Below are 16,067 nucleotides of genomic sequence, written 5' to 3'. Positions count from 1 at the left end.
GTACCCAACTCTCGATTTCTACTTATTTCCGAAAGTAGAGCCAAACCGGGTTCTTGGTTTTCACTTGGCAGGTCCCATGGACCAACTCAAGCTGATTGAGACAGTTCCCCCGCAATTGAGAAGCAATGTTTAGGGTTGTTAGGGACGGGCTCAAATGCTTCCCGGCCCCTTTCTTGCAGTGTCCACTGTCCCATGCAAACCCTTACCCCCCCCAAACTATCGGCCTTGCAAATGGGAGCACATACCTTAGTCCTGGTGTTCCTCTCTGTCCTGCACGGACAACGCAGCTGCTGCCTTCCATCTCACTGTCATTTCATCCCTGCCTAACCCGGATGTAAACGTGTGCGAGTTGTTTCTGAGCTACATCATGACCTCGTCCTGCAGACACTGATCTGAACCCACGCTGTGAAATGTCCTGCCACGCCAATGAACGAACACAAACAGATTACATTAACTTTTATTTCTCTAATCTGTAAGTCATATCTTACAAATCAGACTGACATTACTGGATTTGGTGGAAGCAGAGGAAACAATTTCACTGTTTTGGCATAAAAGGGAGCAATGACTTAGAAAAGATGTCCTAAAAGACCATCAGAAAAATCCCTAAACAAAGCAGCTACTCATTAAGTTTAATAGAAATTGGTAGGGAATTTTTTAAATACAATTAGTTGGCGTTATGCTTCTTACAGGCTAATTCAGTATTTTTATAACTAGCTACTAGAACATTCAACATAAAAATACCTGTTAAGACCATCATAGCAATGGCAACAACTGGCAACCAGTATTCTCATACCTCCCAATTCCAAAGGCATATACAATTTTTTAGTTTAGAAAAATAAGTTTTATAAAGTTAAGCTTTCAGATCAAAAAGCACCCCCTCAAGTAGGTTCAAAATAGCCCCTAAAAATGTCAATATAATTAACATAAGGACAAACATGCCGTCAGTTACAGGATGGTGTGAACTTAGCCCTTAGCTGCTAGCTAGGGACTGGTGGATGGGCGGCTGGAAGCAGCGGACATGTTCCACAGGCGTGCTCTCCCCATCACCAGACTTCAAGTACTTGTCCAGGATAGTGATGATCTCATCGTTGAGAATCTGGAACTTACGGATCCTCTCTACCATCTTCTTCAGTGGCTACAATTAGACCAGATGCTTAGATTTACTGTGCTTTACGATGCAAGGACTCTCCTACAGAAAAATACATGACCCCCTACCATCTTTTAAGTATCACCATTGGACTAACAAATAGATTTCCAATTTAAATTGCCTCTTTGTAATTTTGATACTGTTACATCTAGACCTGTAAAGCTTAAAGGCATGTTCATCTATTCAGCATGAAGAATAGTGAGTTCAAGGCCAACCTGGGGGTACACGGTGAGTTCCAGGTCATACTGGGTGACCTTTTTCTCCAAAGTCCAAAAGCAAAGAAGAACATTAACATGAAAATAATGTTTAGTATGTAAAGAATGTATGTAATGAAATATGAGTTGTGTATTTCCAGTTCAACAATACTATGGAGAAGATGCTTTGGCTGAGTCTTCCTAAGTCACAGACACAGAACTTGAAAGCATTGCCGGCTCTGCCCACACAGGAGGTGAAGATGAGAAGGGTAGACTGGGATGAAGAGATAGCCTTGTCTATCCTTGGAGACTTCATGAGAAGCTCTGATAACACCGGGTGGTAATGACCGGCAGTGAACAGCAAATCTTTAAAGACATTTAAATCAGGTGAAATGAAACACAAGGTCGCAAGCAGGTCACGTAACACAGGCTATGATAGTCTTAAATGGCCTTCAGAGATTCCAAGGCCTTCAGCTATCAGAATTAGAATATACAACAGCAAGAGGGGAACATTCCAGTTTAAATATTCCTGCCAAGATTTCAACCAAATTACAATGGAAAAAATGTTTAAAAGCAAAAATCACAGCCAACTTAACCAGAAATGAGTTATTTCCACAAAAACAGAGGAAGAAAATACTCGGCCTGTATTCCAGAGAGCCAAGGGAATGGCGGTACGGGAGCTAGCACAGCCCTTCAGAAATGCCTACACAACTGCTGTGGATATTCTCTCAAAGCGCCTGGATTTGTCTAGGCAAACCCAATCCAGTCATCTGAGAGGAAAGCAGGAGCCAGGAAGGAGGTGGCAAAGGTGGGTGACCCCTGTGGCTTGAAACTGCCCCATGGAAGCCATGTGAGGAAATGAGCCGAAAGCAGGAAACATAAAATTGAATTCAGCCCGTGACCCAAGGAGACGGAAAACACATGCCATTTAGTTCTGTGAGGAGAAGCAGGGCAATCAGCTGAACTATGCTGACATTTAAAAATGAGCTAATCAATGGTGGTTATTTCTGTCCTTAGGCCTATATTGTTGACTAGTTCTGGGAGCGACTGAAAAACTAATATAAACAAGTCACATGGAAAGCAGAAGAAAAGTCTAGCAGGAATGTTCTAGAAGAGATGAAAGAAAGTATTTTAAGAACATAATGGCTAACTTATTTTCTACAATTCAATCGTGGGGAACTTCATAAGATGACAGAAAGTTAATAAAGGCAGTTTCAAAAGCACATGATTTGGAAGCCAGAGGTTAGAACAGTATGCCAACAATCTGAAAATATAGTCTCTACGGTAAGATAAAAAGTAGATCTAGTAAGAAAAAAGAAACAGAACCTATTTAAAAGTAAAAGCTTTCCGGACTTCTCTTTGTTTAAATTGCGTTAGGTTTAAGTTCAAATTCTATGTTAGGATAAAAAAGTTCTTCCCCAAGACAAACGTGTCAAAGATTCTGTCTACGTACCACATTTTTGATAATCTCATCTTTGCCGTCATGTTTCTGGACTTTGAGAAGATGGTAGCAGAAATCCAACACTGCAAAGCGGCGCTGCTGTCCAAGCAGTACAATGATCATGCAGCCAGCCCAGTGGAGCCCATCTCCAAAACACTGCCTGTGAGCACCGAGCAACCGACAGAATGAACAGAGAGCCAGACTCCCATGGATCTGTCTCCCGAGAGCAATGGCAGACGATATTAACTTCTTTGCCTACACAGATCTCAGACAGGAGAATGATGAGGACAAGCAGTTTTCCAAGTTTTGATAAATGCTAGTTTGGTAGATCACAGACCTATGAAGAATGACTTTATGAACCTGCTACCCGGAAACAGGAATGTCCAAATTTTGCCTCCAGTTGCTCTGGATTCAGATAATTCCAGTATACTTATTCTGAGTCCTCTTTTGGCATCAAGGAAGGAACCCCTTCTCGTTGGCACTGAACCAGTGCCATGTCTGTGCATTTGCTAGAAGCTACAAAGCTTTGGATGATGGTAACATCAGTGCTGACTACACGCATGCTCTTTCATCAGCCACCCCCTCCCCCGCCAGTTCTGCCTCCCCTGGAACCGCCCTGTCAGAGAGTCACATAACACACTTACTCCACTGTGAACTCGTGTGTCCCCACGGGAATGCAGTACACAAACTGCATGGCACTCCACAGTCTGTGAAACTCCACACACTCATCCACATGCATGACCCCATTGCTAGGCAGAGGCCCACGCCAGATGGGATCATCCAGAAAGGTCCGGATCCGTGTCAGGATGACCTCAAACATGGATAGACCACAGCAAAGTCGCTCCTTGGTCAGTAAGTCCCCTTCTCTTGCGATAGCAATTTGCTGCGAAAAGTAAATGGAACATTACAACCCACGATAGAGTATGGGAAAACTCTATCGTATGCGAAAAACAAACTACTCTTAGGTCTGCTTTTGACATAGATAGAAAATGCTAAGCGGGCAGAGAAGAGGCCTTGTGGAAGCAATCATCACAAGCTATTGCAATTATTGCACCGATAAGTTATCAGCAACTAAGTATGTCCTAAAGATTAAAATAGCTGAATCAAGAAGAATGAAGTACAACTATCCTTAACTACAAAGCAACTTTGGCTCCAGGTCATATGGCAATTTCCAAAGATATTTCTAGTTAACCACAAAAAATGTACTGGGAGACGCCAGTAATGCCACTAAATGTAGAGCCCCCCCACCACACACAAAACAAAACCAAAAACCAAAAAAACAAAAAACAAAAACAAACCCAAAATAAACAAATGTGGTTCAAATGTTAAGTATGCCAGATCCAGGGTAAACTTTATTCTGGTACCTTGCCTTTTACCACAACTTCTAAGGCGAAACCCTATTCAAAAAGCTTTGTTCAGTGGGACAGTGGTGATGAACACATTCATCCCAGCAGGAGGCAGGGGAGGCAGGTCTCCGCCTGGTCTACAGAGCCAGTTCCCGGACAGCCAGAGCTACACAGAGAAACCCTGCCTCAAATAAACAAAAAAATCAACAACAAAAACAAAAAACAAAACCGTTTTTTGTTCACAAAAGGGTAACCAAGGACAACAGGCAGCATCTTTTGAGTCTAACTATCTTTGTTCCTAAGATAGGTGCTTGAGCCCTTTCTTCATAACCATCTCGAATCCTCCCAACGTTCTGGAGGGACCCTCCTAGAGATGGAGATCAGAGTAGGTCTTTTTAGCTGTTTCCAACCCCTCCCCTGGATTGATGTGGAGTTCCACCCTTTGAGCAGTCCCTAGCAACCACAGCATGTCTTACCTGTGGGGTTCCCAGCCTTTCTATCAGCGGGACAAGGTGCAGCGGCGCATACTTGGATTCTAGCCTTTTCATTTTGGCGTCAACTCTCTCCCCCTCTGGGTTGGAAAACAATTTATTATGCTCTGACCTTATGTAAGAAGAAGTTTAAATTTTTAAAAGAAACCTGAAGATTTAGTTAGCTCCACGGATGTAGACCTCTCTCTAGAAAGAGTGTATCCATCGTATTATATTAAACTATACAATACATTAAAATAGCTCATTTGCGACTTTAATTCAAGCGGATAAGATTTACTTGTGCAATGTATCCATTTGGAATCTGCTTTCAACTTGAAGTAGTGTAATTTTTTTTTTCATGTAATCATCAGCCAACAGAATGGGGGAGCATGAAAGAGTTCATATTTAATAATACACAGTTTTTAAAAACTCATGGAAACTTATGTGATCTAGAGCAGAACAGCACAATGAACCTCTGTACTCATCACGCCACTCCCAACCTTTTTTATTATTTTATTTATTATGTCAATCTTTTTTATTATCTCCACTTCCCTGTTTTGGGCTATTCTGAAACAAATCCTAGGCGTCATTATAGTCATATATACTTCAGCTAATGAATACTAACCAGGTTAGACACTCCCCATGGGGACGCCCTGGCTGTGACAGGTACCCACATTAACTGTGCACACTGGCCTTCTGCTCTGGCTGCACCGTGCAATGTGAACTCTGGTTTGTGATGCAGACTCACCTTTCACGTGGACTCGAGGCAAGATATTCTGGAACGGGGCTGCATGCAACAGGTCACACACTTCTTCTAAAGACTAAAGCAGAGAAGAGAAAGTTATCCCAGGAAGGGGGTCACATAGTGGAAAAGGTTACAAAGGTCTGGTGCAGAGAACTTACACTTTTCCCATTTAGTATAAAATAAATGACATAGTCCTGTCCACAGAGTTCCCTTCCCTGGAATAGTGGTAATGCCCCATTGAGCTACTTCTCTGCCCCACAGGAAAAACACTTTTCTTTCTATCTATCTATCTATCTATCTATCTATCTATCTATCTATCTATCTATCTATCTATCTATCTACCTACCTACCTACCTACCTACCTACCTACCTACCTACCTACCTATCTATCTATCTATCTATCTATCTATCTATCTATCTATCTATCTATCACACAGGGTTTCTCTGTGTAACCCTGGCTGTCCTGGAACACACTCTGTAGACCAGCCTAGCCTGGCCTTGAATTCAGAGATCCTCCTGCCTCTAAGTGCTGGGATTAAAGGCATGTGGCACCACTGCCCATCCTTAAAAAACACTCTTGAAAAAAAGAAACACATTATATTCTTGTTCCCCAAAAGTAAGGAATCAATAAACAGCCATGAAAAAAATGATGATGTGGCCTGGTGGTGATGTTGCATACTTTTAATCCCAGCACTCGGGAGGCAGAGGCAGGCGGGTCTCTGTGAGTTTGAGGCCAGCCTGTTCTACAGAGAGAGTTCCAGAACAGCCAGGGCTACACAGAGAAACCCTGTCTCAAAAAACTGAAAAGAAAAAGAAAAAGCTATTTTGCAACACCGATGTCCTTACCAAAGAGCTCCAAAGAAAACAATCCCCAGCAGGGAGCAACCTTGACCACTATGGGGGAAGGGGCTGAACTGGGAACTCACCAGGCTTTGCTCGATGAGCAGGCAGAAGAGGACAGCATTGCCCACCTCCCGCAGGTTCTGGAAGCACACTGTCTTCAGCTCTGCATACTCCACAATGTCCTTCAGCTGGTGGTGGAAGAACTCCAGGATGCCTGTGGCAGCAGAGGCGAGTGTTGGGGTTTCGGGACCAGCACTAGTGCCTGTCCTTCTGATCAATATGACTAACTTCAGCTAACCTGAGCAAAAGTGGACAGGCTACTAAGAGCCCAAGCTACCCTGAGAACAAAGTTGGATGTAACATACTTCAAACCATTTAAGACACAGGTCAGCCCTCAATGTCTTCTCAAGAATCCACCCTCCTGTTCCTGCCACCCCCAACTTGTCAGTACTACCATCTAGCTACCCAGCGTAGTGAAGACCCTTTCACCCGGGTTACCCCTCAACAAGCATGAGCAAAACTTAATGATGGCAACTACTGATCTGTGTCCTACCAAGACTTATCCGATCCATTGTCTTTCCCTTCGACATTTAAATTTCCAGCCGTAGCTTTAGTGCCTTGACATTATTTTTTATCTGCTTCCTATCAGTGAACTGAAACAGGACTCTTCTAAGCCAGGGCCAGCCGTATCTGAGAGCTCAGCCGCAGCAGCAGGCTGGATCATGTGTGGGCTGAGGTCCATTCACAAGACTATAGACCGGAGGAGCACACAGGCGGCAGTATGAAGCACACCTCTACTGGTGTATGGTGTTTTCAGACAGCTAGATTATCGTGATCGAATGCACAGATTCCTCTCTTGATAATGGCATTACTAGGAAGTGAGGTAAGATGGGGCCTCTTAGAAGTGGGAGTTACTGGGAGCATGTCCATGGGGACTACCTATTGCCCTTGACTCTTCTCTGCTTCATTTGCCAGAAGGCAAACAGCCTCTTCTTCATCTGTCACCGTGATGCTCTGCCTCAAAGCACAGAGCCAAGATCTTTCATCTCCCGAGTTTCTTTTAAGAGGTATTTGGTCACAGCGGTACTAAAGTAACTAAGTGATGCCACCTTTGGAGAGAATGCTATCAGGTAAGAGACTGTAAAAGGCACCCTTGAGTGACAGCTTCCGAGAGTCCAGCTTAATCCTAAAGCAACACTGACATCATTATGGCTATTTATTTGGATGTCCTCATACGGGCCTGAAAGTCACACAGGTTGACCCAGAAGTACACATTCAAGGACTTTGGGTGAAGTTTTTGCATCCAGAGAGGGCAGAGTGTTTTCCAGACCAACAAGACTATCAAATGGCTAAGAGGCCAGGGAACAGGGAGCAGGGCCCTGTGGCTACTTTGAATGCTTTTCCCCACTGAGGCTACTAGGACAACAGGACCCCTTGCAGTCGCCACCCCAGACGCAACAAGATGAGAATGCCTCACTGAGAAAAGGTACCAAGCCACGTGGCTAGACATAGACAAGGATTATGGGTTAATTTAAGTTGTAAGAGGTACTTAGTAATAAGCCTGAGCTAATAGGTCAAACAGTTTATAATTAATATAAGCCTCAGTTTATAATTAATATAAGTCTTTGGGACTGAAGGCTACAGGACTGGCTGGGCCAGAAACTCTCGTCAACAGGACCTAGTAATTTCAATACCACAATATCAAAATTCTTGCTGGCTGACAAGCTGGGTTCTTCAGCTTCCTTAACTGGAAACTTTAATCCCAAAGTCACTTCCTGCACACTTGCCTGCCGGCTACTTGTAAAGTGTATTTGTTTCTTTGACTCTAAATAGGCAAATTCCCCCTATCTGCCGTGAAGGACACATCTGATTCTTCTCTGTAGCTTCCAACTTGATTCCCTCCTCTCCAGAGCTGCACTCAGGTGGGGTACTCCAGGCACCCTTGCTCACCAGGAGAGCCATACTCATGGCGGGGAAGGCGGCAGATCTTGGGCATCACCTCCATCAGGGTTTTCACGTACTGCAGGATCGTGCCTTGCAGCTACAAAGACACAAAGGGCTGTGTTAGCCATCAGCATCCATTCTCACAGACGGCTGGGGTGACTCCTGCCTCAGTCTCGCGAGAAGCAGGCAGTCCAGTGGTACAGCCTATATCCAGAAGAACCATTCTCTTTAGATAGGAAGAATGTCTGGAGCTAAGTTGAACATTTGTCTGTCAGAGGCTGAGCCCAGACGGCAAGACACCCCTGCCCCGCGGTTGGCTTTGTCTAACCCATGGAATCTATGCTACAGGAAAAGCACGTCCGCAGAGAAACTCACCAGGCTCTTGACAACCTTCAGCAGTTCTTCCATGACCACCGCGATGCCCTGGTAGCCGAGCAGCCGGCAGATGACCTGGAAGTGAGGAGGCCCCACAAAGTTCCGGTAGCTGCCGTAAATGCTGGAGTAGGCGAGGTTCAGAGCCTGGGGAAGAGACAGCAAAGCCTTCAACATAGTCCCCGCGCAATCACGCATCTGGAGATGCGCTCAACACACACATCTTAGATGAAGAGAACCCGCGACTTCCCTATGACATGTACGGTGCTTATCCACTAGATCTGGACCCTTTTTGAGATCAGACTATAAGCAGAGACTGTAATGGGATGGTGGACGCTGGTTTCTTAGGGAGATAGAAGGTATTTGGGAGATGACATAAGTACAGCATTGGGATAACAGCCCCTCTATCTCCATGTTATGACATGGGTGCTGGGGATCTGAACCCGGATCCTCGTGTTTATGCAGGACACACTCTCACCTACTGAGCCACTTCCCAGACCATCTTTTAAATTTTTAAATTAATATATAGTTTGCATTTGCTGTGTGTCTGATTTCAACTCCAGATTGAAATTTTGTGTAAGTTTATCTGTGGTTCAGGACATGGTCTATCCTGGTAAACTCCCATGGCATTTGGAAGATACATCCTGCGCTGTGTAGTGCTGAGGCCCAGTCCTTCATTGCTGCGGGTTTTGTTTCAACGGATCTCCCAGCTACTGAGAGAAGAGCTGAAGTTATATTGTATGACCCGTGGAGGGTCTCACTTCTTTAAAAGCCAGTTTTTGTCTCTACACAGAAGTTCCCACTGCCGTATAAACACGACAGGCTTATCTTACATATTTTTCCTACTTCGTGTTTTTTGCTCTGAGGTCTAGCTTATCTTATATTAACAAGCCACTCCTGCTCTGTGCTGACTAATCCTTATATCATAGACCTTTTTATTCTTACCTTTACCTTCTGATATCATTAATAGAAACCAAGTCACGTTGAGTACAGAGTTGAGCTAAGGATTTTTGTTGGTTTGCGTCATACACAGTCATACACACTAGGCACACACCTCCCACAGGCTACACACTGGTCTAACTGTCTTTTAATCTAGTCTGTCAATCCTTATCTTTCACAAGCATCACATTTACACACTGACAGTGTGTGGCACAAGCCTACTGTTCTCTTAATTTTCTCGTCTTTGTTCCCTATTCTTCGGTTTCATTCTTCCTGCACTGCGGTGGGTTATTTAAAAAGTTCTTAGAATTCCATTTTGATTCACTTCTAGCATTACTGAGTGTATGCTTTCATATAGATCAGTGGTTTTCAACCTGGGGGTAGTGACCCCTTAGGGGAGGGGGCTGTTGAATGACAGGGGTCGCCTAAGACCATCAGAAAACACAGATATTTGCATCAAGACTCATATCATACCATAATTACAGTTATGAAGTAGCAATGGAATAATTTTATGGTTGGGGTCACCACAACATGAGGAACTATCTTAAACCACCATTGGGAAGGTTGAGAATCACTGACGTAGATAACTTGCTAAGTTTACTGTTGGCGACGTTGAGCTTTTGGTCCTTCTGTCCCCTCTCCCTTTATTACTGATAAGCACATCCTGAGCACCCAACGAGAACCTCATCACGACAACAAGGATTTCAGTGGGCAGGAAAGGGAATAGCACACCCGAAAAGGGGCCTGTATGCATCTCCTCAGAACATACTCATTAAAATAGTCACCGTGTTCCTGACTGATAAGGTTTTCTAGATCTAGGGGCCATGACCATGCTTCTTAGGTCACTTTTGTAGGCAAATTTATTTATTATAATAACTGCTTTTCTTTTTGGCAGGTTTCGGCAGTCAGAGCTGGTCACACAGCTAGTGTACCTCCCAGTCCGAGAGAAGCCCTAGACCTGAGGATTTGGATGGCTTCTCCTCCCCGGGCACAACACTTGACACATCTGCTTAGCCTCTTTAGGAAGACTCCCCTCCATGTGTTGTGGCATTTATCTGTGTGCACCCTGCTTGAGTATTACATTGCAGCCCTAAGGGAGATTTTGGAATCCCCTCTGTATGTTGTGGATATGTTTTATTACCATTGGTTAATAAAGAAGCTGCTTCGGACCATGACAGGGCAGAATAAAGCCAGGCAGGAAATCCAAACAGAGATATACAGAGAGAGACAGTAGGCAGAGTCCAAGAGACGCCATGTAGCTGCAGGAGGAGGATGCAGGATCCTTACTGGTATACCACAGTCTTGTGGCAATATAGAGATTAATAGAAATGGGTTAATTTAAGATATAAGGGCTAGCTAGGAATATACGTAAGCCAATGGCTAAGCAGTGTTGTAATTAATATAGTTTCTGTGTGATTATTTGTGTCTGGGTGGCCAGGAAAAGAGTGAGCAGTCTCCGCCCACATAATGGCTCCAATGTGGGCCAACTACATCCAAGTAAAACCTGAGAGAGCTTGGGGGAAGGAATTCTAGACACAATAGAGTTAAGCATGGCTTCTTGGGAGTAGCATATTCTTGGGTGGACTGTTTGCTAGAGGCAAGCTGAGGCGTGATTCCTTTAACAGAAGGTTTCCTGACTCAGCATTAGCAGTAAAAAACTGTGCGGCCCCTTTAAGAGCTGGCTTCTTGGTTCATGCTGGTCCCTGTTATGGAGCACTTAACTGGGGTCTCTCAGTAGTGTGTTACAAATTGCTTAATGGTGGGAATGCGGGTCAATCCGTCATTGACTGCTGTGGTGTCTGGGAAGTTAAGAGTCCCAGAGTGCACATGATCCCCACAGCCCCACTCCTCCCTCCTCCCTCTGTGTGTGTGTGTGTGTGTGTGTGTGTGTGGTGTGTGTGTGGTGTGTGTGTCTACGACATGATGGGAAAAACGGACTCTTCCTACCAAACTTCACTCGAAAAAAACGTTAAAGAAGTCATTTGGTGGAAATTAAAATTCCTCCAGAACCAGCACTTCATGGGATTAAACTATGTGCTGTAGGTGTCGCCGGGTGCTAAGAACTGCAGAACTGCATTCTATTTACCAGTCAGGGCTCTCGGAATTAGCCAATCACGTAAGAATGTGAAGCTGTGCTCTAACCGCTAGGAGTGAGATGCAAGACCCTGCACATTAGAAATAAAAACCCAGCCGGATTCTTGGCGGGACAGGCTCGCCTTCTGAATTTGACCATTAGAAGGCACCCTTCTAAAGAAGTAAAACTTTGCCTTACCTAAGTACTTTAGAATGCATGCTTATTTCCCAGACCCACTTCCCACACAGCTAGAAAGGCGATCATGAACTAGAGAATGCGATCTTACGGTGTGGGGCGGGGGAGGGGCGTCCTAGACTATATGTGACATGGGAACAGAGGGGACGATCAGGCACTAGTCAGGGAAGGGCACGAGAGAGGGCAACAAATTAGAACCAAGTGTAATGAATGACACAGCTGAATGGAAACACAAGAACAAACTCTGCCATTTGTATGCTAAGTTAAAACAATTACCTTTAAAGGTAATTCTTTCTCTGGCTAGGTATTCGATTTAAGCTAGTGATGATTCATTTGTGTCTTTCTGATTTTTCTACTTCTAACAAGGAAAGAAAAAGAAAAGAAGGTCCCTTCTGGGCATCTAAATCTAAAGCTATATTTCCTCCGGAAGTCCAGCTAGTCAGTTAAAATACCAGTAGGTTTATTCGGAGGCCTCAAGAGTTAAAGGGAATAACTTCCTGCCTCAGCTAGTTTTTTGTCAGCTTGACACAGTCACCTGGGAAGAGGAAGCTCAACGAAGAAGCGTGTTTATGGGGCATTTTCAGGATTAATGATTGACGCGGGAGAGTCCAGGCCACTGGGGACAGTGCCACCTCCAGGTAACTCTTCTGACTTCCCTTCATGAGGGACTACGATCGTAAGCTGAAACAAACCCTTCCTTTATGATTTCAGTCAGGGGCTTACCATGGCAATTGAAACCTATCGTAACCCAAACAGGAAATAACCTACCTTGGATCCATGCAGATACTGGGGCTGTGCATTGGGCTGTTTGTCTCGCTGAAATTCCTGAGAAAATGGCAATACTGTCCGAACAAATCTAAACGAGAAAGATTACAGGGGAAAATTAGGAAAGTAATTCTTTAGCTTCCAGGGCTTCCGATTATATACCTAAAATTTTTTTCCCAGTTAAACAATAACATCACATATGATAATCCTAGTGAATTAAAACCCCAAGAGTGAAGTATATACAAGTCCTCTAAAATACCACAGATAAATAACAGTAAATGCAATCTCCTGAGCTAGAGCGGGAACATAATTGTCCTCCGTCCTATAAACAGTCTTCAGGTTCACAAAGATTCTGGCCTCCCAGCATCCTGAGTCTAACGCACTCCTTGACAACCGGTAACAAACACATCCTTGGCTTTGCTGCGTTCTAGAAACAGGGTGAAGGCAGCATGAGGTGTGACATCGCAGGTACTTAGAGCACTAGTTGTGAGCTAAGAAGCCAACTAAAGGATTTCTTACACAGTTCAGTCAAAGGTCTGCATCTTGATAACGCATCTTCCAAGCAGAAACTATCAAATTAAAGTTGAAACGTGGGGCTGGAGGGAAGCAGCCAAGAGCACTGGCTGCTCTTCCAGAGGTTGGCTTCAGTTCCCAGCACCCATATGGTGGCCCACGGTTGTCTGTCATTTCAGTTCCAAGGGATCCAATGTCCTCTTCTGATCTTACATGGATGAACTAGGCACACAGGTGGCCCCAACACATACATACAGGCAAATACTCATACACATAAAAAAAATACATACACAGGTTTGCTAAGTAAGTCTACGAACTTGGAGAACTCACACGATACTGTATAATAAATTTAAACGAGAGAGGACATTTCCATAGTTAGCGCACAAAGCACGTTACCCATTGTCAGACCCTAGTAACTGTGGGCTGCAAAAATCTTCTCAGTGAGCATTCAGAAGAAAAATACTTTGTAATTTGTTTTTGCTTTTTGATATTTCAAAGCAGGGTTTTCTCTGTGTAGCACTGGCTATTCTGGAACTCGCTTTGTAGACCAGGCTGGCCTCGATCTCACAGACATCTGTCTGCCTCTGCCTCCCGCGCACTGAGGTTAAAGGCGTGTGCCACCACCGCCCGGCAGAAAAATACTTTGTGTGTATATCTTTCAAAAGGATAGTGTATCACTATCCTAATGGATGCCGGTATCAGCAAAGTCCCACATGCTCTCAGGCACTGTTGTCCCCAGTCAAGGGCACTGCTAGGATAGGCTTAAGGAACCTTGCTTAGGCAGTATGTTCCCGGGGGTAGGGTTTTGATGTTGCAAAGTCTCTCACATTTCCCCCCTGTGCTGTCTCATGCTTCAAGACCTGAGTCCTCAGCTTGCTCTTCCAGCTGCCAGGCCGGCCGGCTGACACGCCTTCTCATTCCGATGGTGATGGCCTCGACCCTCTGCAACTCTGATAAAACCTTTTTTCTTGAAGTCGCCTTGGTCATGTCTTACCACAGCAATAGAAGAGTAAACAAATGAGCCTGGCATACACGATACTCAACTTGCCCTATCTCCGGATATCTACAAGCCTTCAGCTGCCTCTGCTTTTGTGCCTATGTACACCTGTGTGTATACAGGGAGCCTTTTCATGCACCAGGTCACACATTTGTTCTAGGAAGAGCATCCTATCAGGATGCTGCTCAGAAGAGGCACCCTTCCCCTAGGGTGCACGGCTGTTCATACCGTAGAGACAGATCCCGTGTGTAGGACTGTCCCACACCACCAACCTCCGCCTGTCTGTAATGAAGCCAGGGCAGGAGAGGGCAGAGGAGAGATAAGTCTTAGCTCCAGTCACTGAAGGAGGACAAGCATCAGCAGGAGATACATCGTTTGCTACAAAAGGTTTCTTCCTGTGTCTACCTACAGCCTGATTTGCTTTCCCAAAGAATAAGCGGCCGGTGAGATTTCGACCAGGGAGGCCCTAACTGAGCTTGTCTAGTATGAAGATCAGCCATAAAACATGGGATGGCCCAGAGGGTAGAAGTGCTTACTGCCACACCTGATCCACAGGGCCATGTTGGTGAGGAGCGAACACACTCCTGAAAACTATTCTCTGACCGCAGTAGCATGTCATGGAACACATGTACGTAAATACACTCCACAAATAAATACATGAATGCATAAAAACAGCAAAAAATTAAAATGTTCAAAATAATGTCATTAGTGAAACATTAAATATGACACATAATACATGCATTTCTTTCTCTTTTTTTCCTTCTCAAGACAGGTTTTCTCTGTGTAACAGTTCTGGCTGTTTTGGAACTGGCTTGAGATGATTCTGGCCTTGAATTACAGAGATCAGCCTGCCTCTGCCTCTTGAGTGCTGGGATTAAAGGTGTGAGCCACCACTGCCCAGTTTATTCTATTATCCTAGTATGCAGTATGCATACATAATACAGTGTATTATATCTATGACCATATTGACAATGCTACCTCTGTGCTTGTGTTTTATGAACTAACTTTCCCCTTCATTGTAGGTCACATTTTTCTGACATTGGGCATAGCTAATTCAGGAATGGATGCTCGACACTGTGGTATCTTCTTACTGGACAGCGGAGAAACTTGGGAGCAACCACCTTCATCAGTCACAGAAGTCAAATGGGCCAATGGTGGGACTCATTATCTTAAAGGCATACCCTGTTGCTGGTAGTCTTCAGGCAAAGAAACCACACTGGTCCTAAGGAAATTCCATTCTGCTGACCAATGTGGACATTAAATACTATTCCTATCAACCGCTCTACCACCAAATTGGGTACTTTGTTCTCGTTAATGCAACAGAAATGGAGTGGGAAAGAAGGCATTTAACCGACCCACACTCTCACAGTCCACAGCATTGCAGACAGAAACACGAGAAGTAGAATTGCCCGCCACATGCTGACATTGGGGAGACGTAAAAGCGGGTGGTGCAGTTCCCTGCAGTCATTTCCAATGCACGTGAGATTGTGTCTACGCTCACAACTAAGCATGGAGGTGGAGCCTTGGCTCTCCTGCTTCAGGCTCCAGCCTTTCACCAGTCAATCTATTTCCAGATGCAAAGCCACGACTCTCTGCCCAAGTGCTGGTCCAAGGCTGTGAACGGAAGAAGCAGGGAGGGCCCGAGAGTCCAGAACACCAGGGAAGGAGGAGGGAGAGAGTGTATGGGGACATCTATGGAAGTCAGTGCCGAAGATCGGCCATTGTAGACGCATCTGGAGAGAGGGCTGTGCAGAAAAGACTGTGAGGCTAAACATGCTTACCGGTTGGTGGAGCCATTATAGCAGTAGTTGGGCAAGAAGTCATAGTTCAGCTCCCAGAAGACATGGAGGGTAATCCTTCCATAAGGCGCAGACACATTGTGGTTGGCTTCCCGGAACATGGCGTCAAAGCTGTCCAGTGTGAGGTACTTGCTCATCAGCTTGTGTGTCATGCGGTTGATTTCTAAGAGGCCATCCAGCTCCTACGGAACCACAGGAACGGGAGGTGAGCACAGAGACGGGCCACCCGGGGAGGAGACATTGGCTTGCCGTCTGAGATGCCCACCGACATACCACATTGAAA

General features: G+C 44.9%; 1 protein-coding gene across 2 annotated transcripts in view; it reads right to left on the bottom strand.

Annotated features, from left to right (window-relative positions):
* Window positions 1-445: 445 nt before the first annotated feature.
* Cyfip1 (cytoplasmic FMR1 interacting protein 1) overlaps window positions 446-16,067 on the bottom strand; it is an 83,038-nt gene continuing 67,416 nt past the window's right edge. For both annotated transcript variants that reach the window (XM_087901240.1, XM_087901238.1), the window contains exons 22-31: window positions 15,767-15,966; window positions 12,479-12,566; window positions 8,506-8,649; window positions 8,137-8,227; window positions 6,270-6,400; window positions 5,347-5,419; window positions 4,605-4,699; window positions 3,427-3,665; window positions 2,795-2,942; window positions 446-1,135 (exon numbers count right to left, since the gene is read on the bottom strand). In XM_087901240.1, coding sequence (XP_087757366.1) covers window positions 971-1,135; window positions 2,795-2,942; window positions 3,427-3,665; window positions 4,605-4,699; window positions 5,347-5,419; window positions 6,270-6,400; window positions 8,137-8,227; window positions 8,506-8,649; window positions 12,479-12,566; window positions 15,767-15,966 — 1,374 coding nt within the window. In that variant the 3' untranslated portion in view covers window positions 446-970. The remainder of the gene's footprint in view (window positions 1,136-2,794; window positions 2,943-3,426; window positions 3,666-4,604; window positions 4,700-5,346; window positions 5,420-6,269; window positions 6,401-8,136; window positions 8,228-8,505; window positions 8,650-12,478; window positions 12,567-15,766; window positions 15,967-16,067) is intronic.

The sequence above is a fragment of the Myodes glareolus genome, chromosome 24 (genome assembly GCF_982192425.1).
Source record: "Myodes glareolus chromosome 24, mMyoGla1.1, whole genome shotgun sequence".
NCBI classification, from domain to species: Eukaryota; Metazoa; Chordata; class Mammalia; order Rodentia; family Cricetidae; genus Myodes; species Myodes glareolus.
The sequence above is the reverse complement of the archived record's forward strand: the minus strand, read 5'-3'. Positions and strand labels throughout refer to the sequence as shown.